The 26,535-nt window shown below is 42.1% G+C and overlaps 1 protein-coding gene across 49 annotated transcripts in view; it reads right to left on the bottom strand.

The window, feature by feature from the left end:
- GPHN (gephyrin) overlaps positions 1-26,535 on the bottom strand; it is a 534,893-nt gene that overhangs the window by 230,219 nt on the left and 278,139 nt on the right. For 37 of the 49 annotated variants that reach the window (XM_065592887.1, XM_065592897.1, XM_065592862.1 and 34 more), the window contains one exon: positions 24,090-24,182. Coding sequence is in view for 26 of the 49 variants with exons in the window: in XM_065592897.1 (XP_065448969.1) it covers positions 24,090-24,182 (93 nt within the window). In the remaining 23 variants the exon portion in view is untranslated. Of the gene's footprint in view, positions 1-5,540; positions 5,580-24,089; positions 24,183-26,535 lie in introns of all 49 variants that reach the window. The other 12 variants (XM_065592859.1, XM_042849316.2, XM_065592857.1 and 9 more) reach the window with 1 other exon arrangement.

Here is a 26,535-nt window from a genome sequence, read left to right as displayed (position 1 = left end):
CATACAACAATAATTTAGTTATATATTATAGACTTATAGAAAGAGACCTTCTAAAATGTTAAAATTTATTACTGGCGCACAAAACCTTAAATTAGAGTGAATAAATGAAGACTCGGCACACCACTTCTGAAAGGTTGCCGACCCCTGGTTAACATTTTAGGTGGACACCAAGGCACCAGCATTTAGAAAAAACATCTCTCAAATTTGATCTGGAAGCCACTGAGACATGGAATTCCACAATGCAACTTTTACAGAGTCAGTTTGCAAAGTATAAGTGACTTCTCTTCAAAAAAGGAGAGATTCTAATGAGATTGAAAACAGTGAATTTCCATCAAGGGGATCCAGGATAGTGTTGTGGTTTCAGTTCAGGTTTAGGAGGAAACATAAGTGACAAATAGTTACTTTATTTAGAGAGAAACAGGGTGCTGGTCTGCGTTAGTCCAGAATCAGTTTTGCAGGAATGACAGTTAAAGAAGCCAGGTGTTCAGATATTACAATGATGAATGCAGTATAAATGCCTAGATACCTATGATTCCCTTCAAATAGACAAAGCACAGGAGATTACAGGAAGTGAACAAAGCAACCAGAAAAGCAACAATGTAATTTAAAATTGTTGCTAGCTTTGGGAAAGATTGTGGAGTACTGCAAAGTAACAAGAGACCCTTTATTTAAAATTATGGAAGTAAGAGACAAAGAAGAATGCTACCAATCCAAAAAATTTAAAATCTTTTACTGTATGAAAACTCTCTGAGGATGTATAGTACGAAAACACATGAAAAAAACCTTGCTGGATGACTGATAGTCAGAAGTACTCAGGCATGCAAAGGGCATTTCAGTGGATGATGTACATTAGATATTCAAAAATCATTTTACAAAATTCCATTTCAGAAATAAGTGGGGAAGGCAAAGAGTTCATTAATAGGAAATAAAATAGGGATAAAAGTTGACTGAGTTAGGAAACACAGAGGTGCCACACTGGGAAAGTTTACAAGTTTGAAAGCGGGTGAGCTGAGCATCTCAAAAATTAATTTTAAGACTCTTCTTGTTGCAAAGTGTACAGCTGCTCTAAAGAAGCTAACATATATAGGGGTCATTGTATCAGAGGGGTAGAATGTCAAAGAGCAAAGATGATAGGACTTGATAAATAGGATTTCTGCTGTAGTGCTTTCCATTGCTTTTGATATTTTTATTGGCTCTTTAATCAAATTATAACTCAACTGTAGATGTGAAAATGACTGGATAAATATCTCTCTGAAATGAACACAAAATCTTTTAAAATAAATTGGTTAGAATTTTTGTTAATTTGAACATCACACCTGCAAGACTGACTTGCCTTGATAGCTTGTTAAGAAGTTGCCTGAGGAAGTTTTGTCCTAGTTTTCTTGCTAATTAAAATTTTCAGTTGAAAAAACATATAAAGCTCTTAACACTGAAAAAAATAGCAAATTCTGTGGCCTCTCAGTCAGTTGCTTTGGTGGCATTCTATTGGTATTTGATTGATTTAAAACTTAGAAAATCTGAATAACATTTGAGAGACAGCTGTTTTCGAAGTGGTAATGCTGAGACACTAGTATACTACGCTAGAAGGAAGATTTCTGGTTTATTGGGTAGAAAATGAGTTCTAGATGCATCCAGTCCCTCTACTTTGTTGGAGGAAACCATCCCTCCACCCTTCTAATGTAATGTCTCCTTTTGATACCCGCTCCCAAACACCAGGCTGGGAACCAGCAAAGGGAGAAATGTCAAACTGAGAGCTGAGATTGGGAGTTGGGGAAGAACTGGAATGAAAGCTGGCATTGAGATCAGACAGCCCTGTTACTAGGACCTCCAGCAATGCAAGATTGATAGAGAGTAAGATGACATCAGCCTTCTACAATTGTGAGCTTGCAGAGTATGTTTGGGTACTTGATAAAAGAGGGGGAAGAACTCTTGTGTTTGGAGAAGGGAGAGCAGGTGGAAGGAAAGAGGGGAGAGGAGGAGCAAGATTATTGTGTGGGAGTGGAAGTAATAGTAATGGTCAGTTTCTCAGTGTGGAACAGTTTCTCAGTTTTCTAAGGGTCAAAGTGAAAACCAGAAAACTCATAGGGAAAGTCCTGGTTTGACATTATCCGAAATACTGTTTGTAATGTTGGGAACTATCATACAAAGGGGAAGTGAATGTCTTGAAAAATCTGATATTATAAAAATTGTTTGCTTGATCCCATACTGTGCTGGGCTCTATCCCAGAGGACAGAGATTGTTGCCTTGAAGAATGTTATCCTCTTACTTTATAAAGCAATTGTTAGACCTTTTCTATAATAATTAGGCATCCTTCAAAATATCACAGGTCAACACGGGTAACATCAGATCTGAAGAATCTAAGTTATTAGGAAAAGTTATGGGAGGTCAGTTTGTTTTAATTGTAAGGACAACTTTAACGTAACATAATTCTTTTCTACGAAATTATGACAGAGATGAAAGGAATGTATAGAGACAGAATGTTCACTCTGGTACTGGGTTCAAAAGCATGATCCAAGACCAAGAAAATTAGAATTAACTGAGAACTCCAGCATGGCTTAGGAGAGGTGTGGTCTAGTAATTTGAGTTCAGGGGAAGGAAGCAGAAAATCCTTATTTCTATTCTAGGCTCTGACAATGACGTGTCTCATTGAGCAAATCACACAGGGTCAGATCCTGGTCCCTGCTCTATGTAAATAGGCCAAAAAGCTGCCATAAGTGGGCAGCTGAAGATTCTCTCAGCATTGAGGATGTGTTAGGGGCACGCCTGAGTGAGAGGGTGCATGTCTGGAATATGCTGCACTCTGGCAATTTCCGACTGCTACAAAGGCATCTTTCGGCCAGTTGCAAGCAGTATTGTTTAGAGCATCAACCTATTTTTTTTAGCTTCTTTCCTCCATTATAAATGGGGAATCATTGAGTGGGGATCTTTCTAGTGGGGTCCCACATGGATCAGTTCTTGGCCCCACACTATATAACATTTTTATGAATTAGCTGGAAGAAAACTTAAAATCATCACAAATAAAATTTGCAGATGACACAAAAACTGGGGTAGTAAATAATTAAGAGGACAGGTCATTGATACTAGGGGCAGGTCTACACTAACCCCCCAATTCGAACTAAGGTACGCAACTTCAGCTACGTGAATAACGTAGCTGAAGTTCGAAGTACCTTAGTTCGAACTTACCTCGGTCCAGATGCGGCAGGCAGGCTCCCCCGTTGACTTCGCGTACTCCTCTCGCTGAGCTGGAGTACCGCAGTCGACGGCGAGCACTTCCGGGTTCGACTTATCTCATCCAGACAAGACGCGATAAGTCGAACCCAGAAGTTCGATTTGCTTGCCGCCGAACTACCGGGTAAGTGTAGACCTACCCTAGGTGATCTAGACTTCTTGGTAAATTGGGTGCAAACAAACAATATGTGTTTTAATATGGCTAAATGTAAAATGTATATATCTAGGAACAAAAAACATAGGCCATACTTACAGGATGGGGACCTCTATCCTGGGAAGCAGTAACTGAACATGAGCTCCCAATGTGACACAGTGGCCAAAAGGGCTAATGCGATCCTTGGATAAACAGGGGACTCTCGAGTAGGAGTAGAGAAGTTTTTTACCTTTGTGTTTGGCATTAGTATGACTGCGTCTGGAATACTGTGTCCAGTTCTGGTGTCCATCATTCAAGAAGAATTTTGATAAACTGGAGAATGTTCAGAGATGAGCCACGAGACTGATTAAAGGATTAAAAAACATGCCTTATAGTGATGGACTCAAGGAGCTCAATCTATTTAGCTTAACAAAGAGAGGGCTTGGGGTGACTTGATTACAGTTTATAGGTACCTGCCTGGGAGACAGGCAAGTACCTTTGATAATGGGTTCTTCAATCTAGATATGACACGATCCAGTGGTTGGAAGCTGAACCTAAACAAATTCAGATTGGAAATTAGGTGTAAATATTTAATAGTGAGGGTAATTAACCACTGGAACAATTTACCAAGGGTCTTGGTGGATTCTCCATTATTGGCAATTTTAAAATCAAGATTGGATGTTTTTTTCTAAAAGATATAGTGTAGAAATTATTGTGGGGAAGTTCTATGGCCTGTGTTTTGCAGGAAGTCAGACTAGATTATCACAATGGTCCCTACTACACTTGGAATCCATAAACTGTGCCCAGTGCCTACTGGGCACAGCTGAGCATTCATCCCTTAATATCTCTGAGCCTCAGCAATATGTGGCTAATAGTTAATTACTTACCTTACAGTGGTACTGCAAGGATTTCTGTAGATAATGTTAGTAAAGTGATTTTAGACTGAATAGCATTGTATAAATGCAATGTCCTGCAAACTGGAATATACTACAGAATAAGTTCCCAGATGAGGAGATTGCAGCAAAGAGTTTAAATGAGATTACTGCACCTCTCAATCTTTTCTAGGAGGAGAAGGGATTGAGTAATCCTATGACAAAGCAGGATGAAGATACAGAGGTCAATATTAAAATGCTGGTATGTTGGATTGAAGCAGGGCACATTGGAGCCAGATAATAGCCTTTTCCTGTTCCTCACATTTCCTATGATTTTTTTTTTCAAATTGTGCTTATTTGGAAGTGATATCTAAGCAGGTAGGCAGGACAGCCGGAGAGAAATGCTAGGAAAATAAGCAAGTGGACAGCGCAGCAAAAAGAGCAATGCCAGTATATATCAGACTCAAAGGGCAGCAAGGATATAATGTAAGCTAGAAAGCAAGTGGAAAAGCAGAAGGGAAATGCCAGACACTCAGCAAGTCAATAAAGCAGTATCAAGCAATCAGCAGATGCACAAAGCAGCAGGACAGCAATTCCAGGAAGTCAACAGCTGCACACAACAGAAGGAGGGCAATACCAGGCACTCAAGAAAGGAGGCAGGACAGCAGGAAGTCAATGCCCATGTGCAATCTGATGTAAAAAGCAGTAAGAAAGCAATGCAAGCCACTCAACAGATGGATAGGGCAAAAGATAGTCAATGTCAGGCAATCAGGTGGTCAAGAGGGCATAGTCATACACTCAAGCAAAACGCCAGGGCTTCAGGGAGCCAATGCTGAGCTGTCAACAAGTAGACATAGCAGAAAGAGAGCAATGAATGCCAGGCAATCCCTAGGTGGACAGGGGTAGCAAGAGGGCAATGTCCATTAATAATCAAATACAACTGCTGGCATGGAGAAAATGGAAGCCTGATAATAGGTTGGCAGCAGGATGACAATGCTTTTCAGGTATTGGAGGATAGTGTGAGCAAAACACTCTCTAATAACACCATTAGATTAACATAGTAAACCATGAAAATCCAATAGAGAACAGTACATAAATGGAATCAGCAGATGAATCTGAGCCCTAGTGCCTGGGGAGGCTACAGGAGTCTCCTATTAACAGAACTATGCGAATCCACAAGGAAATCAAACAAATGGGAAAAATGAGCCTGAAAGCTGTTTCTGATGATTTTAAAAAACAAACAAACAAAAAAAAACAGCAAAGAATTAGTTTGAAAATGATTGGCTGGAATTGAAGATGTTGCTTACCCCTCTCTGGAGCCCACAAAATGGGAATGTTGGGAATTTCTGCAGCAGAAAAACAGAAGAGAAAAGGGATTTCTGACTCCCTGTTTGAGGAAAAGCAGGTCAATTTAGGGCTGGGTGAATTGTTTTGGGCAAAATAAGAACTGGTCTGAAATCTCTGCCTCTCTCTGGAACCAAGCCTTTATTGAGGTCTGAGAAAGGTTTAAGAAGTCCACACCACTTTCACCTCTATTTCCAAGAACCATACTTACCTCTAGTGCAGGCTGTGCAAGTGGAGATAGGAGACAGCATCAAGAGCTCACTCCCATATCCACTGGAAGACAGCTAGTGAGGACAGACACCAGTGCCCCAAGGCTTATGCAGGTCATTTTATGGGATACATTAAAGAGGTTCATTAACCCCAACTCACCTCTAGCAAAAGCTGGTATTTGAAGTCCAGATAATCACTTCCCACCCTAGGGGACATCAGTCTTTGTGGGAATGGCCCTTTTCTTCTCCAAAAGCAGCTGCTGTGTTTGGGGAGATTCAGCAACGCCTTCACTGTACCTTGATGCTGCTATTCTCTTGCAACTCAGGGGCTCTCTGGGGCATCCCTTATATTTGCACCTCAAAGTATGTTTCAGATATCTCACCAGCTGTTTGGTTTCAAAAACACACTTTAAAATCTGAGAAGTAAGAAAGTCACAGAAGCAACCAGACCCAGTGGAAATACAATTGCAACTTTTCATCTAGTTGGTGTTGTCGCTTGCCGGATTGGAGTGGGGATTTGACTGAGAATTATGAGGAACTGCCTGGGGAGGGATGAAGGGGACCACAGATGTCAACCTGAAGACTGATCTACACTTCAGCAGGACACCTACATCCCCTTAAGATAAGGGTGAGCAGGCAAGTTGGGGTGAGGGAGAGGCTATACGTGAGGGGACGTAGGAAAATTCTCACTGTAGGCTTGAAGGTTCAAAGAAGTATCCGAACTTTCATATATTTATCCAAACCTCCAAAAAAGACAATTACCTTTTCCATAACTGGTGTTCTTCGAGATGTGTTGCTCATGTTCATTCCACATTAGGTGTGTGTGCTTGGCACATGCACTGGTGCCAGAAGTTTTTCCCCTCAGCATTATCTGTAATGGAGCCTCTCTGGCGCTCTCTGGAGTGGCGCCCATGTGAAGCAGTATAAGGGGCGCCGCTGGTTCCCCCCACCCTCAGTTCCTTCTTGCCGGAAACGCCAACAGTGGGGAAGGAAGGCAGGTTGTGGAATGGACATGAGCAACACATCTCGAAGAACACCAGTTACGGAAAAGGTAACTGTCTTTTCTTCTTCGAGTGCTTGCTCATGTCCATTCCACATTAGGTGACTCCCAGCAGTTCCCGTGGAAGCGGGTAGGAGTTCACGAGCTGCGCAGATTGTAATACAGCTCTGCCGAACTCAGTGCCATCTCTGGCCTGCTGAGTGATGGCATAATGAGACGTGAACGTGTGGACTAAGGACCACATCATGGCTCTACAGATGTCCAAGATTGGGATGTGTGCCAGGAAGGCCACTGAAGATGCCTGAGCTCTAGTCGAATGGGCTCTAACGAATGGGCGGTGGGACCTTTGCTAGCACGTAACAGGTCTTTATGTAAGAGGTGATCCAGTTGGAAATCCTCTGCAAAGAAACCGGAAGGCCCTTCATCCTATCCACCATAGCGATGAAGAGCTGGGTCAATTTACGGAAAGGTTTGGTATGCTCCAAGTAAAAAGCCATGGCCCTCCGGATGTCCAGTGCATGCAGATGCCTCTCCTCGGCAGTCTTGTGCAGCTTGGGACAGAATACTGGCAGGACTACGTCCTGGCTCGTGTGGAAAGAAGATACCACCTTTGGCAGGAAGGCTGGGTGGGGCCGCAGCTGGACCTTGTCCTTACAAAACACTGTGTAAGGAGGTTTCAAGGTCAAGGCCTTAATCTCTGAGACTTGTCCCGCCGACATCACCGCCACCAGGAAAGCAACCTTCCAGGACAAGTAGGAGGGAGCAGGAGCCCTGCGGCTAAAAAGGCAGGCTGGTGAGCCTTGAGAGGACCAGGTTAAGGTCCCACTGTAGGACAGGGGCCCGTACCTGCGGGTAAAGCCTCTTGAGGCCCCTCAGGAAACTGACAGTCATGTCATGCGAAAAGACCGTCTGACCTTGGATCGGCTGGTGGAACACGGAGATGGCCGCAAGGTGCACTCTGATGGAAGAATGTGCCAGACCCTGGGTCCTGAGCTGCAGTAAGTAGTCCAAGATGGACTGCACTGAAGAACATGAGGGAGAAATGCCGCGCTCCGACACCCAGCGGGAAAACCTCGTCCTCTTGGCCTGGTAAGTTAGTCTCGTGGATGGCTTCCTACTTCCGAAGAGGACCTGCTGGACCTCCTCCGAGCAGGTACGCTCCTCCAGGTTCAACTACAGAGCATCCATGCCAAGAGGTGTAGAGACTCGAGGTTGGGGTGTAGGAGCCAACCATGATCCTGTGACAGCAGATCCGGATGGTAGAGAAGGGGCCAAGGAGGGGCCACCACCATATTCGTGAGCATGCCGAACCTGTGCTGGCGAGGCCATGCAGGGGCGATCACGATAACCTATGCCTTACCCTCTTGATCTTTATTAGGACCCAGCTGACCAGAGGTATCGGAAGGAACGTGTACAGCAGACCCTTGGCCCACGACATGAGGAAGGCATTGGAGAGGGAGACCTTGCTCAGTCCCTGCTGGGAGCAAAACCAATAGCATTTTCTGTTTCGCCTGGTGGCAAGTAGATCTACTTGGGGAGTTCCCCATCTCTGGAAGCTCATGCAGGCCACTTCCGGGTGGAGCAACCACTCATGGTGAGAGGAGAAGTTCCTGCTGAGGTGATCTGCTAGGGCATTCCTGATGCTGGGGAGGTGACCAGCTTTCAGATGCAGAAGTCCCAGAGACAGAGAGCCTCTTGGCAGAGAGCCGATGAGCACGCGCCTCCTTGCCTGTTGACGTAGAACATTGAGGCCATTTTGTCCATCAGGAGTCTCACCAGTTTGCTGTGGAGAGGACGCCAGAGGATGCCAGAGACGTTCCCTTATGGATACTGCTGAGGGAAAAACTTCTGGCACTGGTGCATGTGGCAAGCACACACCCCTAATGTGGAATGGACATGAGTAAGTACTCGAAGAAGAATTTATAAAATTCACCCATCACTGGTTTTGAGAGTCCCTACTTAGACAAGATCTGCATTGTGCCCCAATTTCCTGGGTCATGTCAGAGGCAGTACGTTCAAAGGAATGGACAAAAAGCCTCTGAAAAGACCCCAACAGATGCCAGTCATTGGAATTCCATCCTCCTCCTTGAAGTTGTCTTTGTCACGCTGCATTATTTCTTCTATCCTTCTTTCTATTAGCCAAATCATCTTCTGCTGTCAATCTCCACCCCACTAATGGAACCAGAGTCCTCTCCTTCAACTTCAATCCAACTGAATAAGCACTCTCTTTCTTTCTCAACCTCTGTTGGGATCAGGACTCTATTTCCAACTATCAAACTTGCACTCACCAATGGGATCAACACCCTCCACAGTTTCCAAACTCCATCACAATGATGGCGTAAAGCCCTCTCCCTGGTTCCCAATGTCTGTCCTCCACATCCCAAAGTCCTGTAGTCCAGGACTTCTCCAAGCCTCCTAACCTCCATCACCAGACCCTAAACAGATTTGGTGCTTTCTTGAAGGCTCCTAACCTCGATTCTTGAAATTTAATTGTTGCCTTTGCTTGACTTCCAGCTTGCATCCCATTCTTACTAACTGAATTAGGGTCTTTTCTCCTGACTGTCAGCTTTCATCTCCTTTTATTGAGTCAGCACTCTCTCCCTAGCGTCATGGCTTCCCTGGCTTTCTACTTTACAATAATATCTCTTCTGGCCAAGTATTATATCCATTGTTTTATCCTGATCATTGTAAATTCCACTTCAACTGCTTCTAATACAAAGCACAAAGTATTTTTTCACATGTAGTCAGCCACCTATGCATCAATTTTATACAGCAAGATTGAAAAATACCTACATCCCATTTTGGATAGGTAATATAATGCAATAAGGGGGCAATCTTTATCTCTTCTCCAAACTGCAGAGAAGTTCAGACACAGGAGGAAGATGCACTAGTGAGTCAAGATTTGGGAAACTCAGAAAAGTCACAAAGCCAGTATCCACAGGGATTTGCTATGCATCCTTGTGCAGCAGGGTTTGTGAGCATGGTAAGGCAGTGACAGGCTGTAGCAGATGGATCAGGGTCTACTGGCCATAGAAGTGGAATGTCTTCCTTATCCTTCCCAAAACAACTCCCCAGTATCAAGCACTGTTACTTGGGTTTGGAAAAGTGTAGAGGAAAATTTAGCCCTAAGAAAGGAACCAAGAGTAACCAGTAATATGATATCATAAGTAAGGGGCACAAACTAGTCAATTATAGTTTGTTGTAAGCAATGGAACCAAAATAGCCATTAATATTGTACAGTAAAAAAGATACTCAGACTACCTGCTGGCAGCTTCAGCAGCTCATGTGATATTATGAATAGATGTGGCCAGAGTTAGTTACATTGCATCACAAACACAATGGCTAGCATCTTTTCTTTAAGGGGGAGATTCTACCTAAGACTTCAGTGGGAATGAACTAGAACAAATGATTCTCAGGAAACAATAAACAAACTTTCATATATGAAGCAACTGAACAGGGTTAAACAATGAAATGTAAGAAATGGAAAGAGGTTTGGAATGTGGATAATATCATAATAAAAGTAGTAATTTAGAATTATATACATCATGCTTAGATAATCATATTACTAAATATATGGGACAGAGTTAGGCTTTGATGGAAAAAGATCAGTCAGATCACAAGATGTGATAATGGGCACAAATGGTCTGACTGAAGGTTTTATAAAGTATTTATTTTCTTGCCCACTATCAACAAGAGTTTCACAATTTGAGAAGGAAAGAACAGTCCCTGTGAGCACAACCACAAGTGCCTAATTAGCAGGAAACATTTTAACACATGAATTATTTTAGTATAATATTTATAGGGATTAATAAAGGCAGGGCGATTAATGACCTACAGCTGAGATGCTAATATTTCCTTGAACACAAATAGAAGCAAAATACTGTCTGTTCCCTGCCTAATCCCTCTCTTCACTGTGGTGGGAAGAGAGTTCTGATGGGGCAAAGTGAAGGATTACATGAGAAAACAATAGTCTGATGCTGGAATTCTCCCCAAGCCCCAAAATAACAACAAAATGCACAACTGAGGAGACATTTTGTTAACGGGTTTGGTTCAAAATGTTTCACTTCTGTATTTTGTTTACTTTTCAAGTAAACTTTTGCCTCCTAGTCCTTATCTTTTTAATCTTCCCTCATATGGAAGTCTTCTATGTCTCTGTTCTTTTTTGCTTCCTTTCTCTAAACTGTTTCTGTTATATCCTTTTTGAGAAGGTGTGACGAGAACTGAACACGGGACAAGGGTGACATTTAATTACTTAGCAGGTTTTTTAGTATTATTCTCTATGTTTTTCTTAACACGATGTAATATCTTGTTCACATCTTTGGCCATTGCTGTGCATGCTGTGCATTGATTGAACTATCCACAATGATGTTTAGAACAAAGATCCAAAAGACCAGTTCAAGATGAGAAGTCCAGCAATATGGTCTTTGTGGTAAACATCTTGTTCTTCCCCTTTAACTGTAAGAATCCTATCAAAGAGCTTTTAAAGTCAATATATATAAAAATGAAATAGATGGATTACTTTGCATGTATTGTACTTGGTACTAAAAGAAGAGAATAGTAAGTGAGGAGTAAACAGATTGTAGGATAGATTGTACTTGAATACATAAGAGTAACAAATAATGCTAATCCCAATCATAGAAATTGGAGAAGGAAAACTCTTGTCCATTCCCCTTGCTAGTACAGATTGTTCCCTATAACATAGTTTTCAGTGCTTTCTCTAATCCAGTTGTAAAAGAGCAAAATAAAGAGGTTTCTAACATTTCCCATGAGAGACTATTCACAGACTAACAGGAAAGGTTTCCTGATACGCAGTCCACATTTTCTTTTAATTTCATCCATTACCGTTTACAGTGTCCTAGCTAATGACTATATATATCATGTTGAGGCTGCACAATCTACCAGGTAGAGCATACTAGGTAAAACACCTCTAGTGCTGTCCATTGTAGCTGGTATTGCTCTCTGAAGCACCAAGATTCCAATATGAGGAATCACTACATTTTGGGTTAAGCCCTAAGAATGCATTGTGCACCAGGGCCCAGGGAACCTGACTGCAGGGCTTCAGCGTGGCTCAGCAGGGGAGGGAGCAATCCCGCGATCCCTGGGGGCAGGACCCAGGGCAGGGGGCCGGGTGAAAAAGGTGCTAAGCCCCTGCGCCTGGGGGGTTGCTGTAGAGCCTGCAGGATTGGGGCATGATCAGGCTGGAAATCGCTTCCCCTCCACACCATTCCATAGCTTAGCTGAGGGGCAGAGAGGCTTCCCTGGGCCAGTGCTGTGTGGAGTTTTGGCACATTCAGGGCTCGGTGCCTCCTGGCCAGTGCCTCTTGGGCTTTCCTGGGGTGTCAGCCCAGCCAGAGGAAGGAGGGAAGAAAGGAGCCTGCCAGCCAGGCTGTTGATGAGCTGAGCGCACCGACCAGGGGCTGTTTCTCCGTACAGCGCTGAGAGTGGGGCATGCCTCACCGGGGGGGAGAATATGGAGGAGCAGCGGTGCTGGATGGGGGGAGGGGAGGGGAGGGGGGGCAAAGCAGAGAGAGGACAGGGAGAGGCGGAGCATGTAAAAGGCCGATGGATGGGCAGCAGAAGCAAAACATAACCGGCTCATGCCTGGCGCCTGTTTGCACTTAGCAACCACTGCAACTCACAGCGCGCAGCCAGTGCCGGGTGGAAACGGGATGGGAGCCAGGACCCTGCTGGCCAAGAGCCGGCACGCAGCAGGGTCTGCACTGACAGACCAGCAGAGGGAGCGGCTGGCCCCATGTGCTGCATCTTTGCCCCACCACCAGCCTTGCACACCCACTAGGGTTACCATATTTAGTGCCTCCGAAAGGAGGACACTCCACGGGGCCCCGGCCCCGCCCCCAGCCCCGCCTCCCGCCCCAACTCCGCCCCCTCCCCAAAGTCTCCGCCCCCTCCCCTGCTTCCCGCGAACATTTGAGTCGCAGGAAGCCTGAAGCAGGTAAGGGGGAGTGTGGGGGGAGGAGGCGCGGCCCAGGCTGGCCCCCCCCCGGCGTTTGCAGCCTGGGTCGGCTCGGGCCCTGGGGTGCCGGCCCCGGGCCTGGCCGAGCACCCCCGGCCCGCCCAGCACTGCGGTCCCCGTCCCCCGGCCGAGCACCCCCGTCCCCCGGCACCGCACCGCCGGTCCCCAGCCCGTCCCCCGGCACCGCCGGCCCGTCCCCCGAGCCCCCGGCCTGGTCCGTCCCCCGAGCCCCCGGCCCGTCCCCCGAGCCTCCGGCCCGGCCCCGTCGGCCCGGCCCCCGAGCCCCCGGCCCAGCCCCCGAGCCCCCGGCACCGCACCGCTGGCCCGGCCCCGCTCCACCGGCCCGGCCCCGGAGCCCCCGGCCCGGCCCCGCTCCGATTTTCCCGGACATGTCCGGCTTTTTGGGATTTCCCCCCGGACGGGGATTTGGAGCCCAAAAAGCTGGACATGTCCGGGAAAATCCGGACGTATGGTAACCCTAACACCCACCCCTATCATTGGCCACTGGACCCCCCACTCACCACTGGTAGGCAAGCGGCTGACGAGCAGGGATCCGGCCAGCAGCAGGACCCGCCAGTCCTGGGAGTGGGGGGAAAGATGGAAAAAATGGGACATGGGACACCTGCAGGAGAGCTTAAATAAGGGACTGTCCCTTTAAAAATGGGACATCTGGTCACCTTGAGTATGTCCCCCTTCACATTTGATTGCAGGAAAAGAAAGAACCCCTGGCAGCAAGACCCTGTAGCCCAGCAGTTTGATTCAAACTCTCCTGCACAATAGAACATCCACTAGATTTGATGCTCCAGAAAGCACAGCCAGGATTCAGAAGCACAGTGCACTCTTAGCAGGGCCGGCTCCAGGCACCAGCGAAGGAAGCAGGTGCTTGGGACGGCCAATGGAGAGGGGCAGCACATCCGGGTCTTTGGCGGCAATTCAGCAGCGGGTCCCTCAGTCCCTCTCGGAGGGAAGGACCCGCTGCCGAATTGCCACCGAAGAATGAAGCAGCGCGGTAGAGCTGCCGCCGAAGTGTCGCCAATTGCGGCTTAATCTTTATGTATTTATTTTTTTGCTTCACTGCTTGGGCAGCAAAAAAGCTGGAGCCGGCCCTGACTCTTAGGGCACAAATACCAGGATAGCCTCAGATAGCAAGTAAGTATGAATGGAGGCAAAACTTACCCAAAATGACTGCTTCCAGACAACAGTGGCCATTTTAGTTATTCTTTTATTCATGTATGTGAATACCTCAGAATAAATACTATAAATACCTCGGAATTTCAGGCTTTCACATAAGAAACAAATACAAGCAAAATAGCCCTGATTCTCCATTGCACTGCATCTTGTGTAGTTGTTTGCACCTGTGCTATGTGATTGCAAAGAGGGAGTGAGACACAACCAAATAAAACAGTAGCATTTTAAGAACAGGAGTACTTGTGGCACCTTAGAGACTAAGGTGCCACAAGTACTCCTGTTCTTTTTGCGGATACAGACTAACACGGCTGCTACTCTGAAAGTAGCATTTTACACCATTTTGCATTCCTGCAAGAGGCTGCACAAGGTGTAAACCAGTGAAAAATCAAGCCCAATATTTTAATCTTCCTAATTCCAAAACAACGTCACCACTTAAAGAATGTGGCTAATCACCAGTGATTTGCACTGCAAGGGTTGAAGGTTTCAACAAGCACATTAAATCCTGTGCTAATCTACACATTTTATAAGTGAACATTGCAAGATCCTATCCCTTTTTCTATAATGTGCAAGCTTTTACGCAGGTTTTTACTCCCACATCCTCCCCCCAACTCAATTATTTATATTCTAATCCCTAAACATTCAGAGAAATGTGGAGATTTTAGCCTGACAACTGACACTGACTTTTGCAGTACACAAAATTTGCAGTGTGCATCTTGATTAGACTCCCATCCATCACTGTGTTTTCCTGCAGGCACACAATTCTTTATGCATAAACAAAGAACTCACCTAGGGTCCCCCTTTTGTCTTTGATATTTCAGTAAAATGCAATCATTAACATAACTCTGAAGTGCACAGTGAACTCAGTTTTATGTTTTTCCTTTATTCATGTCATAGCTATGAACGTTATATCATGAAAGTATCAACATATATCCATATGTACAAGTGTCATTTTCCCATTGCATTGAAGGGTGTCATTTCCATTTTTAAGTAGTTGTTTTCTCCATATTTCTTGATTTTGCATAGTAGTTATAGTAATAGTCCCTCCATGCATTCATTTTTCCTCTCTCTGCAAAAACTATCACTTGAAGATAGGACTGGAGGAGTCAGATGACCTTGGAAGCTTGTGTATATACATTTCTGTCAAGTCTCATACATATTAATTGCTGGCATCTTATTATGCTAATAGTTCCTAATCTTTTTCCAGTCAACAGCATGGGTAACTTTTCTAAATACATTATTTTTCTCAGGTTTTAAACCTTTCATGACAAAGATGTATTCAGAGATTCTGGAGATAGGAACTTTAAACACTATTCATGTTATGAAAAGAAAAAATATTCTTAAGGCCAGACTACTGGATGGTTCAAGAGATTGGTAGTGGGCTGTATGGCTTTTCACTGCTAAATTGCTAGTTCAAATCTCAGGCAGATCAATAATGATTGAAAGATACTAGCACCTCCTGTCTATTTGATAGACTATTAGCAATAAGCTCTGTCTTTATACCCAAGAATCATATATGTATTTATTTCCATATAGAGAGACTGCAGAATTTTCAGCATTGCATTTTGGTACTAATACTGATCACCACATTCTGTGGAGCAGCAGCAGAGACAGGAATGCTAGGGCAGCAGTGAGCGAGTGCCTTGGGGAGCATCTCATGGCAGTTGGGCACCACGGGCAGCGCCAGCCAGAGCCAGGCTCCTTCAGGAGAGAGGCAAGAGCATGTCAGGGGTAGTTTGGAGCTGTGCTACCTGCCCTGCCTAGGGAACTCTAGTCATCCAGAGGTAGCCCAGTTCGGCTTGGGGACCAGGGCAGGAAGGGCTGCAGAAAAGCAAGCCAGCGCCCTGGCTCCCACAGCGTAGAGAGCCAGGGGACCAAGTGGGCCGGGCAGTTCTCACCAGCTTCTGAACTGCTGGGTCCTGGCAGGAGGTGATGCTTTTCAAACTGTAGAGCGCACCTCCTAGGGTCACACCCCACAGTTTGAAAACCTTTCTGCTAAATGGAAGGCAGAAATATGGGGAGGCACATGGACATTTGCTGAGAATCAAAAAGTTAAAATTTTATAACCATTAAAACACAAATTGCCAACATCATATGTGAAAATACAAAGTATCCTTACATCAAACGCTAATAAGTTTTCAAGCAGCATTTTTCTTACTTTGCCTATCTTTGGAGAATAGAATGTGACACATGCATAATGTTTAAAATGGGGCCTCGTCCCAGAGAGCAAAAGTACAGTATGGGATCTGGCTCCAACACTAATTAAAATACAAGGGAAGGTTTTTTTTGTTCTCACATTTAGTTTTTCAAAAAATTCCATGGCACACCTGTTCGAGCCTGATGGCACACCACTGTGCCACGTTATACCAGTTGGGAAACACTGAGGGCTGGTCTACACTGGGGGGGATCGATCTAAGATACGCAACTTCAGCTACACGAATAGCGTAGCTGAAGTCGAAGTATCTAAGATTGAATTACCTGGGGTCCACATGGTGCGGGATCGACGGCTGCGGCTCCCCCGTTGACTGCGCTTCCGCCGCTCGCTCTGGTGGAGTTCCGGAGTCGACGGTGAGCGCGTTCGGGGATCAATATATCGCGTCTTATTGAGACGCGATATATCGATCCCGGATAAATCGATTGCTACCCGCCGATACGGTGGGTAGTGAAGACGTACCCTGAGTTAACACATATTTCAAGGGACCATTCAAGGTGAAGTGGCCCATTCACACCCCTCCAGTCATAGGGAGGAAAGGAAGGGGGGTGGAAGCAGTTTGGAGGGTTTGTTAGTGAGTTACAGATTGTTGTTATAGCGGATTCTATATTTTAACACACTAACAACCTTGCCAGCTGCTTCCCCTCTTCCCTTCCCAGACCTGAAGAACAGTGCTGTGTAAACCTGAAAGCTTGTCTTTCTCACTAACGGAAGTTGGTCCAATAAAAGACATTACCTCTCTCACCTCGTTTCTCTAATATCCTGGGACTGACATGGCTACAACAACACTGCATATATTAACCCATGATTGTCAATTAAGCCAACAACAGCAATAACACAGGTAGCAGGGGAACCATTCTTTTTGCTTTTGAGTAGAAATAAGTCAATTATAACCACATTACTCTTTCAGTATTAGCCTGGAAATGACCAATTATCTACTCATGGGATATGCAGAGTCTTCTTCCCACTTTCATTTTCTCGGGTTACCATGGAATAAAAATCTTATTTATAGAAGTCAAATTAAATCAATTACAGGCCAGAAAAATAGGATATCTCATGCTTTTATCTTTCAGCGTACATGAAACATTCAAATCTTCGTAGTTTTTTTCTAATTTGAGCAGAGGATTGTGAATATCTTAAATACAATGGGAAGACAGAGGTAGGAATTATTAGTTTGCTTTTTAATGTACCAGGGAAAGTTGCGGTAAAGCAAACAAAACTATTTATCAAAGGGGCAAAAATAAAATAAGCAACCGGGCTGGTTGAGGATTCTAACCTAGGCAAAAAATGGTACTATAAATATTCATAATCTGGAATTCTGTATCTTTCAACCTCCTCATATTAACAGGCTCACAGAACTGATTAAAGATTTGAAAGATATGTTCATCATCACATCCTGTGCAGACATTACCAACTTTCTCACATATCCAAAGAGAAAAGATCTGTGACCATATCAACGTCTCATCCTCAAACAACTTCACTGGCTATCCAAAAGTCAGGATGCTGTTAAAATTGCCCCTGTGAATTTACTCTAACTGACCTCATAGATTTTGATTAATAGATTCATATGAGTTTAAGGCCAGAAAGGACCATTATATCATCTAGTCTGACTTGTATGTCACAGGCCATTAAATTTCACCCAGTTATTTCTTCATTGATCCCAATTATTTCTGTTTGGTTAGAGCATATCTTCCTGAAAGGCATCCAGTCATGATATGAAGACACCAAGAGATGGAGACTCCACCAGTCCTGTTGGCAGTTTATTTTGATGATTAATCACCTTCACTGTTAATTTTAATTTGTATGGTTTCACTTTTTAGCTACTGGTTCTTGTTGTGTCGTTCTCCACTAGATTAAAGAGCACTTTAGTACCCAGTATTCTCTCTCTGAGGAGGTACTAATACACTGTACCCAAGTCACTTCTCAATCTTCTTTTGGCTAAGATAAACAGATTGAGCTTTTTAAGTTTGACTTTACAAGTTATTTTCTCCAGCCTTGGAATCATTTTTGTGCTTTTCTTCTGCACCCTCTCCAAATTTTCAACATCCTTTTTAAAAATGGACACACAACTCTACATGGTATTCCAGTATCTGTCTCATCAATGCTGTATACATAAGTAAAATCACCTCAGTATTCTTACTTACTACGCCCTTGTTTACTTGTCATATTCAGACTTGTCCATGTCTGGAAATCTGTAGAGAAGCTACTTGGAGTCAAATGCACACCCTTCTATAGCATTACTCTCTCAATCTGGCCTCTCAGTCAGATATTCAGTTTGGGAGGGCAGTTTTACAATTGCTGTTTAACTGCAAGTTTTCAGCTTGCCTTCCTGGGGTTTTATTGCTTGCTAAATTCCCAGCAGCAAGAATACATGAGCCCATCTTGAAGAAGAAAGGTTGTTTACCAGTAACTGGAGTTCTTCAAGAGTATTGTCTCTGCATATTCATTTTACCCTCAGACCTTTCCCTCTTTCTCAGAGTCCTGCCACTCTCTGGTCAATGGAACGGAAGCAGAACCTCCCTCCCCAATCCCATATCCTGCTACAGCTGCTTTGGAGCTCATAGATGTCCCCAGTGCAGTGTCTGCTGCTGCTCTGATGGCGGCAGGGCAAGGTTTTTTAGATGTTCAGTGATTCTGGCATGCCGCCAAAATTCTCCTGAGGAACATAAATAAGAGAAGGGAAATTGCGATTTTTAAGCTTTACAATTTAGCTAAATCTGACTGGAGTTTTACAGAACAAAGAAAAGGCACTCCTTTAGCCTGAGAAAACACCTCCTGCAAAATACCAAAATTGCTGCAAAGAATGGAGCAAAAAGGGTTGGCAAGAATTCTTTATCATGAAAAGTATTAGGTAACCTAAATATAGGGGTCACTAACAGTTCCTCATAAAAAAATCTTGCCTTACAATTTTTTAAAAAGAATTACAAAATTGGTGGACTAGAGGAACACAGTATACATATCATATTTGGATTTTTGATACAGTATATATAAAGTTTTTGATCAGTATCTCAAACTCCTAATTGAATTTAATTAAAAAAAGAAAAATAGAAAATTAGCTTGGATAAAAATCTATTCATATGGATTGAAAACTGTCTACCAATACTGATAATTACTGATGGGCTACAACAGGGTACTGTATGCATTAGGATTAATCTTTGTAACAGGATTGTCTGTGCCCTTTAAGGTAGTAATCATTTGCAGCAAAGTGACCATGTTTGCAGGCTTGGGCCCTTTAAGGGGGAGGGATGTACTTTGTTGGGGGATCTGGTTAACTGTTGCTCCCTAAGGGCCATGTGACAGTCATGTGACCAGCTGTGATATATAAGGGAAGCCTGTGGATCAGTCACAGGAGGGACATTCAAAAAGAGTGGAATAGTTGGCTACAGCGAGTGAGAAATTTTGGAGAGAGGCAGGAGAATTTTGTCTTTTTTTTAAGGTATGCAGGAACATATATGTTTGCTATTTTAGGTGTATTTTGCAAGATCGTGTATAACAAAGAATGTGCATGGAGGTGGGGGGAGTACATAGAGGATATGTCTATACTAACACTTTTAACCTTAAGTTATTTCATTGCCATAAGCAAAATATGTTTTTATATCAGAATGAATGATCTACAACAAATTATCATGTCAATGTTTTAAAATAATTTCTAAAAAGTCTAAGGCAAAATATAATTAATTTTCTGTTAAGATTCTATCTGCATATCAATTAAATAAAACATTATTATCTTGCAGTTCTAGAAAAAAGGGATTTCAAGGCTGGAAATGTAAAACTGAGGTTCCATAAATAACCTTAACTCTCAACCATCCCCTGACACCAAGCCACCATAAAGCCAAATAACAATTTCACACCACATTTCTAATATTCACCCAAAACCCTAGTATCCCAGTGAACACAGTAAAGATATCAACAACTAGAGTTATATGATTATCTCAGCAATGCAATTCCTAACTTTTGGCTCCAGTTCATATTGGAAATATCATCAACTACCAGACTGTACATACAGAACTACCACCCTCACCACCATCATTCAGGAGCACCTACAAAGACAGACTGCTTCAAATTTAACCACCCAGTGGCAGTAAGAAACACCTAACCTCTCTATATACAGTCCATAATTACTATCTCATCGCCACTATTCCTTATAAGGCTATGAGCACAATCTTCATCCTTCAAAATATATATTGTTTGGGTTACCTCTGATAATTGCAATGACCTGATGTGATTAAGATACTGCTCCAAAAAATATGTGGACCATAGGTGGCATACAATGTGACAGTAAAGGTTGTTTGTGAACCTTAATTATGAATTTCCTATGTCACAAACTTTTATTTTTAATAACTCCAATATTCTAGTAAAATTATTTTAATTTAGTTGAGATTTATTTACAAAATTAAATACATCTTAACAACTGTTTTTTCTATTATGCATTTGCCTTCCAGTAATCTTCAAAGGAAAATAATTAATTCTGGGGCTAAGTACTCTTTTTTAAAACATGCTGATATCACTTAAGTGCTATCAGCATGTTTAGTTCTTTGCCTAAAAGAACCCTTAGAAATGACAATATTATGGAGATGATGGCCACAATTTCATAGTTAAGGCAGTTTCATTTTGCAATTAAAGCAGGGATTCAGCCTTTTTTTTATATATATGAAAAATACAATGTATCCTTCCCAAATTTATAGCTGTTCCTCTTTGAGTATAGAATTTTCTGAGAATTTATAAGTAAATGTTAAGTATCAGGGGGTAGCCATGTTAGTCTGTATCCACAAAGACAACAAGGAGTCCGGTGGCACTTTAAAGACTAACAGATTTATTTGGGCATAAGCTTACGTGGGTAAAAAAACCTCACTTCTTCAGATGCATGGAGTAAATAAATGTTAGTTTGAGTTAAAATTAATTAAAAACTGGGCCCTTTGAGAAATGTAAGGCAGTCTTTTCTTTTTTCATAGAATCATAGGAAAGAAAGGGACCTCGAGAGGTCACCGAGTCCAGTACCCTGCACTCATGGGCAGGACTAAGTATTATCTAGACCATCCCTGATAGAGGTATGTCTAAACTGCTCTTAAAAATCTCCAATGATGGAGCTTCTATAACCCCCTCTCCCCCCGTGGCAACTTATTGCAGTGCTTAACCATTCTGACATTAGTTAGTTTTTCCTAATGCCCAACCTAAACCGCCCTTGCTGCAATTTAAGTCCATTGCTTCTTGTCCTATCCTCAGAGGTTAAGAAAAACAATTTTTTCTCCCTCCTCCTTGTAACCATCTTTTATGTATTTGAATACTGTTATCATGTCCCCTCTCAATCTTCTTGTCTCCAGATTAAGCAAACCCAATTTTTTCGATCTTCCCTCCTGGGTCATGTTTTCTAGACCTTTAATCATTTTTGTTGCTCTTCTCTGGACTTTCTTCAGTTTCTCCATATCTTTCATGAAATGTGGTGCCCAGAACTGGACACAATACTCAAGTTGAGGCCTAATCAGCAGAGTAGAGCAGAAGAATTACTTTTTGTGTCTTACTTACAACACTCCTGCTTATACATCCCAGAATGTTTGCTTTTATTTGCAACAGTGTTACCCTGTTGACTCATATTTACCTTGTGAGACATTATGACCCCCAGATCCCTTTCTGCAGTACTCCTTCCTAGGCAGTCATTTCCCATTTTGTATGTGTGCAACTGATTGTTCCTTCCTAAATGGAGTACTTTTTTATTTATCCTTATCGATTTTTTCCCAAACGATTTTTAATAACAATAATGCAGATACTTAAAACTTTACATATAGTTATAATCAAGCGAAATCTTGTGAATAAGTTATGTTAGAAGAAATTAAGTTGCAATCATTCTAAGTTGTTAATGATTTTTGTATCTAGTTGTCATGATTATATAGGATCAGGGAAAGTCAGTTCAACATCTCCAATAAAGGGCCATTGTGGCCTCAGCGATAACTCAATCAATCGTCATTGCCATTCTATAACTAATTTAAATGTAATAATTCTTTTGGTTTTAATGACTCTGTGGTATGAGGGAGACTGCACATTTGTGTGAAGAGTTTTCACTGATAGATTACTTGGCACAATTGCCACTGCCCTTTGAGGTTCCATAGCTCATTGTGGGCGACATTGCTTGAAAGGCTCCATGTGACTCTGCTGCCTCTACTCCACCGTGCACCAAGGCAGTATTGCCTAGGGAACTAGGCAGGAGCAGAGGTTAAGCCCTTAAAGTTCAGCAATATCAGAACCTGGGAATTGGGCTCTCCCCTGCCCATCCTTTCGCAAAGAGTTGTTATCTGTAATACAGTCCTCTAAACCGATAAGTCAATTGCAAAATGATGGCCAGATTCAGCTGTACATTTTGGCTACTTTGTGGTGCTCTGGCAATGCAAATCAGGTGCAACTGGCCAGCATGCTCTGGTTACTTTGCAGTGCTCTCATGTCCCAGTGAATCTGCCTTAAAAGTTTTAAGAAAATATTTAAGTTGATACTACATATCTTTGAATCATCAGAAATATCCCATAACATTCTCTTTGGGTTTCTTGTTTGGTTTTCTGACATTTTTAATGACCTTTACAAAAAACAAAAACAAAAAAACAAAAAAAACAAAAAAAGGAAATTTCCAGACAAACAACTATGTTAAGATGGAGTTGAGGTTGAGAGTACTTAACATCTATTTAAGAGTAAAAAGCATTATGGAGATGTTATAATCAGTCCAAAATCAAGTGTTTCAAACCCAGGAAATTCAGAGTTAAGTTAGTACTTGAAAGAAATCCAAACATGCTAAATTACAGAATTACATATTTAAGGCACTTAAGCAACCTTAATTCTGTTCTCTAGTGACACTGTGAAGGGAAAAAGTGCAACCTCTCTCCCAGCTGCCGGTGATTTAAAATATCAAGTTAATTTTACTCTAACACTAAAATACCTTAATCATAATCATATAGTTATTGCATGGTGTCACTAGAATGCAGAGTTAAAGGGTTTTTTTGTTGCCTTTATTGTGACTTTCTTACCTTAACTTATTTGGATGTCTTTTAAATGTAACCTTAACTCTGAATTTCTTAGGTTTGTAATGCTTGGTCTTGAGTCAATTACCACTTCTCTGTAATGTTTTTCCCTTTAAATTACTGAACTATACTCTCAACCCTAACTCTATTTTAATCTCCATATCTGTCTGGGAATTATATTGTATGATTCAAAACACGGGAGTAGATTGTGGTTTTACCATACGCCAGTATGTAGCTGCGCTCTCCTGGGAGTAGAAGAGAAACCACATCATGAATGTCATAGTATAGTTTCTGATTCCCCACTTTCTCCAGGAGAGAAGGAAACTGTGCCAGCTTTTTACCTGGTGCAGATTCCTTCCACCTCTGCTTCTCAACACAGCGGAGCAGGCATAGTGTCAAAGTTCTGGTCAACAGTGTAGGAAGGGCAATACCAGCCTTGCAGAGGTTTCTCTTCCCTCCATACCACACATACTGTGACCTGTAAGGTGTGTACCCAATATTGGAGAATAAAAGGGATGTCTTATATCTTCTTTCTCCCTTTTGCAGGCACATAGTGCAGGTCACATTGTGCCCTCTATTAGCACTAGGGTAACTGTATAGTAGAATAATTAAGCATAGTGTTTAGGAACATTACTCCCGAATACTATAGTATTTTTAATTTTTGTATGAGGGATGGAACTCTATTCTATACAATGGCAAGTTTTAGTCAAAAAGCCTTTTTTTTTTTTGGTCCTCTGAAGACAAGGGTTCACAATGTAAGCTATGAGAGACATTCATCTGTACTTGTTCCCTACTGCTGCTACTGCTCCTTTGCTGGGTATCACCTAATCTGTCCAGCGATACTGCACAATCAGGTCAATGAAGGAAATTTCTAGAAGTTAGGAAGTTTATGTGCTAAAGGGCAGACTGTTGTGCATCCAGGATATCTCACCTCTGGAGTGACGTCTCGTGGTGCAAACCCTGTTCCTCCAGTTGTCAAAATCAAGTTAAGTTCCTTTTCATCACACCAGTCTATCAGTGTCTCCTGAAAGAGAATATCAGCATTGTCAGATTTGGCATATAATGTTAATACTGAAATCTGAAAAATGCCTAAGGCTTAAAAATCTTCAAGTAACAATAATTAAACTCAGATTCATATATTCAATGAAGAAAATTTTTAAGACATTCCACATGACAATTTATACGGATACTTTTCTCTCTCTATCTTTTTGTCTTTATGACCAATATATGACAGAGTAATTTGGGCACCAATACCAATGTGTTTTGGAAATGAAAATGGATATTGATTCTCAATGAAAATTGAGAATTCTTCCCGAGTCCCAAACGAAAAATAAAAAATTGTAATTTTAACACTTTAATAACTTTTTATTACAATACTGAACTACACACACACATTCCAACATAGGTCTGAATACACACATAGACCTCAAGGGTATTTATAGGCTCTTAACTTCCATTGATTTCAATAGAAGTTAGGAATCTAGATACCTTTTATAATCTGGGCCTAAATTCCCCAGCATATGTCAATATACTATATATATATATATATATATATATATATATATATATATATATATTCCTCGCGGTGATTGTAGTTTCCATGCTCTAATTTCAACTGGAATGGCCTGATGATTATCAGAGCAACACTGCTGTAAGCTTCTTGGTGGAAAGATTCAAGCATACAAATTAAGTGAATGCTGTATGCTAAAACAGCAGCAGAAACGTGATCACTGCTTCTCGCTCACCTTTTCTCTGCTCCCTACTACACATCAGCACTTTCAAGGACCCAGTAGAGTATGGTTCCAAGACTGGACTGAGAAAACTCATAGCTCCATGATGAAAATTCAATACTGACTTTTGGCACTGGATGAAAATTTCATTAAAAAAAAAAACACACCAGAATTTGTATTTTCTATCAAAACTGCATTTTAAACCAACACATGGACTGTATCACAAACTCCGGTACAAGCAGGAAATGCACATGGTTCAGGCATGACCATACTGTATGTCCTATAAAACCTACAATAGGCACAGCAGGGAGCAAAATGAAGCCTTTAACATGGTGTCTTCTTAGAACTAGGTATTACATGACATGTTTCATGGGGTGTTCCCATCTAAACTGGTATTTATAAGTTTGTATTGTCCCTTTAATAAAAATTGTTAGTTTTTTAAAGTGAATTTCTAGACCAGCAGAGATGGTTTTATTTGTTAACAAATATTATTCAGATATTTCTTCTCAAATTAAGTTGGACTGGGGGGCCAGTACTTAGTAATAAATTCAGATGCTGCTACAGCAATCACACCAGACTTCTATGCAAGAACTGGCAAAATATCTCCCCTCCCCCTTGTAAATAACATTATGCATCTATTTATCTTCAGTATATCTAATGTGCCCATCATCATAGTATCTAGAAACCATTCAGACTAGCATTTCATTTAGTCAGATATCCCTACCCTAGCAGTTGGACTTGATTCTTCAGAAAAAGGTGAATGCATTGTCATTTTTCTATAATGTTATATGCGGAAAGGAAGAACTATTTTTTGTGACTGCTGGCAACAGATAAGGTGATGACTTGAAACGTGAGATTAGATGTGAATACTGTCTTGAGTTTGAAAAAGGCTAAAAGAGTATTGATGGTCATGAAACTAACCATAATGTTTTGAAAGAATGCCATCAATTTAGCTTAAGCCCCAGATGTACGTTTAATATAACTTTATTAAAAAAGGATTTTACAAATCCTATGGCAATTTTTTCATTAAACTTCTTTCCCCCCAATTAAATGAAAATAGTTTTATTTGAACCTTTCCCTGTAATACTGGAAACCCAAATACAACATTACCATTAGAGCTGACTGGAAAAGTTCAGCAAAACATTTTCTCATCAAAATTTGCCTATTTGTCAAAATTGAAAAATTTTGCAGAGATGTTTCGATTTCACCAGAGTTCCAGTAGAACCCAGGTAAGGGTCCAATGGAATCCCACCTGCCAAGCAGGTTTCAAAACCTACCTGGTTTTCTGCCAGATCGCCTGACCAGTTCCTCAGCAGCCAGGCAGACTGCCTCAAAGTTGGTAACTCTACAGTTTCCAGGGTCTAAGGTAGCCTGCCATGTGGACTGCCTTTGATACCATTCCAAATCAGAAGGAAACCAAATTACAAAACAATTAAATCCTCCACAAAATGGAATTACCTTTCTCTTCACAGCTCTAATTGTCATGGATTTGCCTGAAAATCAGAGAGTGAAAGTGAACAATCTAGTTTCAGACCTGCAAAGTGTCATGCCGCATGCATGATCCTCCCATTTGGCAGATCTGTCAAGCCTGCCCACATCTCAGGTAAGATAGAGACAGAGAGAGACTCTCTTACACAAAACCCTTTG

Source organism: Chrysemys picta, chromosome 4 (genome assembly GCF_011386835.1).
Source record: "Chrysemys picta bellii isolate R12L10 chromosome 4, ASM1138683v2, whole genome shotgun sequence".
Classification (NCBI taxonomy): Eukaryota; Metazoa; Chordata; order Testudines; family Emydidae; genus Chrysemys; species Chrysemys picta.
The sequence above is the reverse complement of the archived record's forward strand: the minus strand, read 5'-3'. Positions and strand labels throughout refer to the sequence as shown.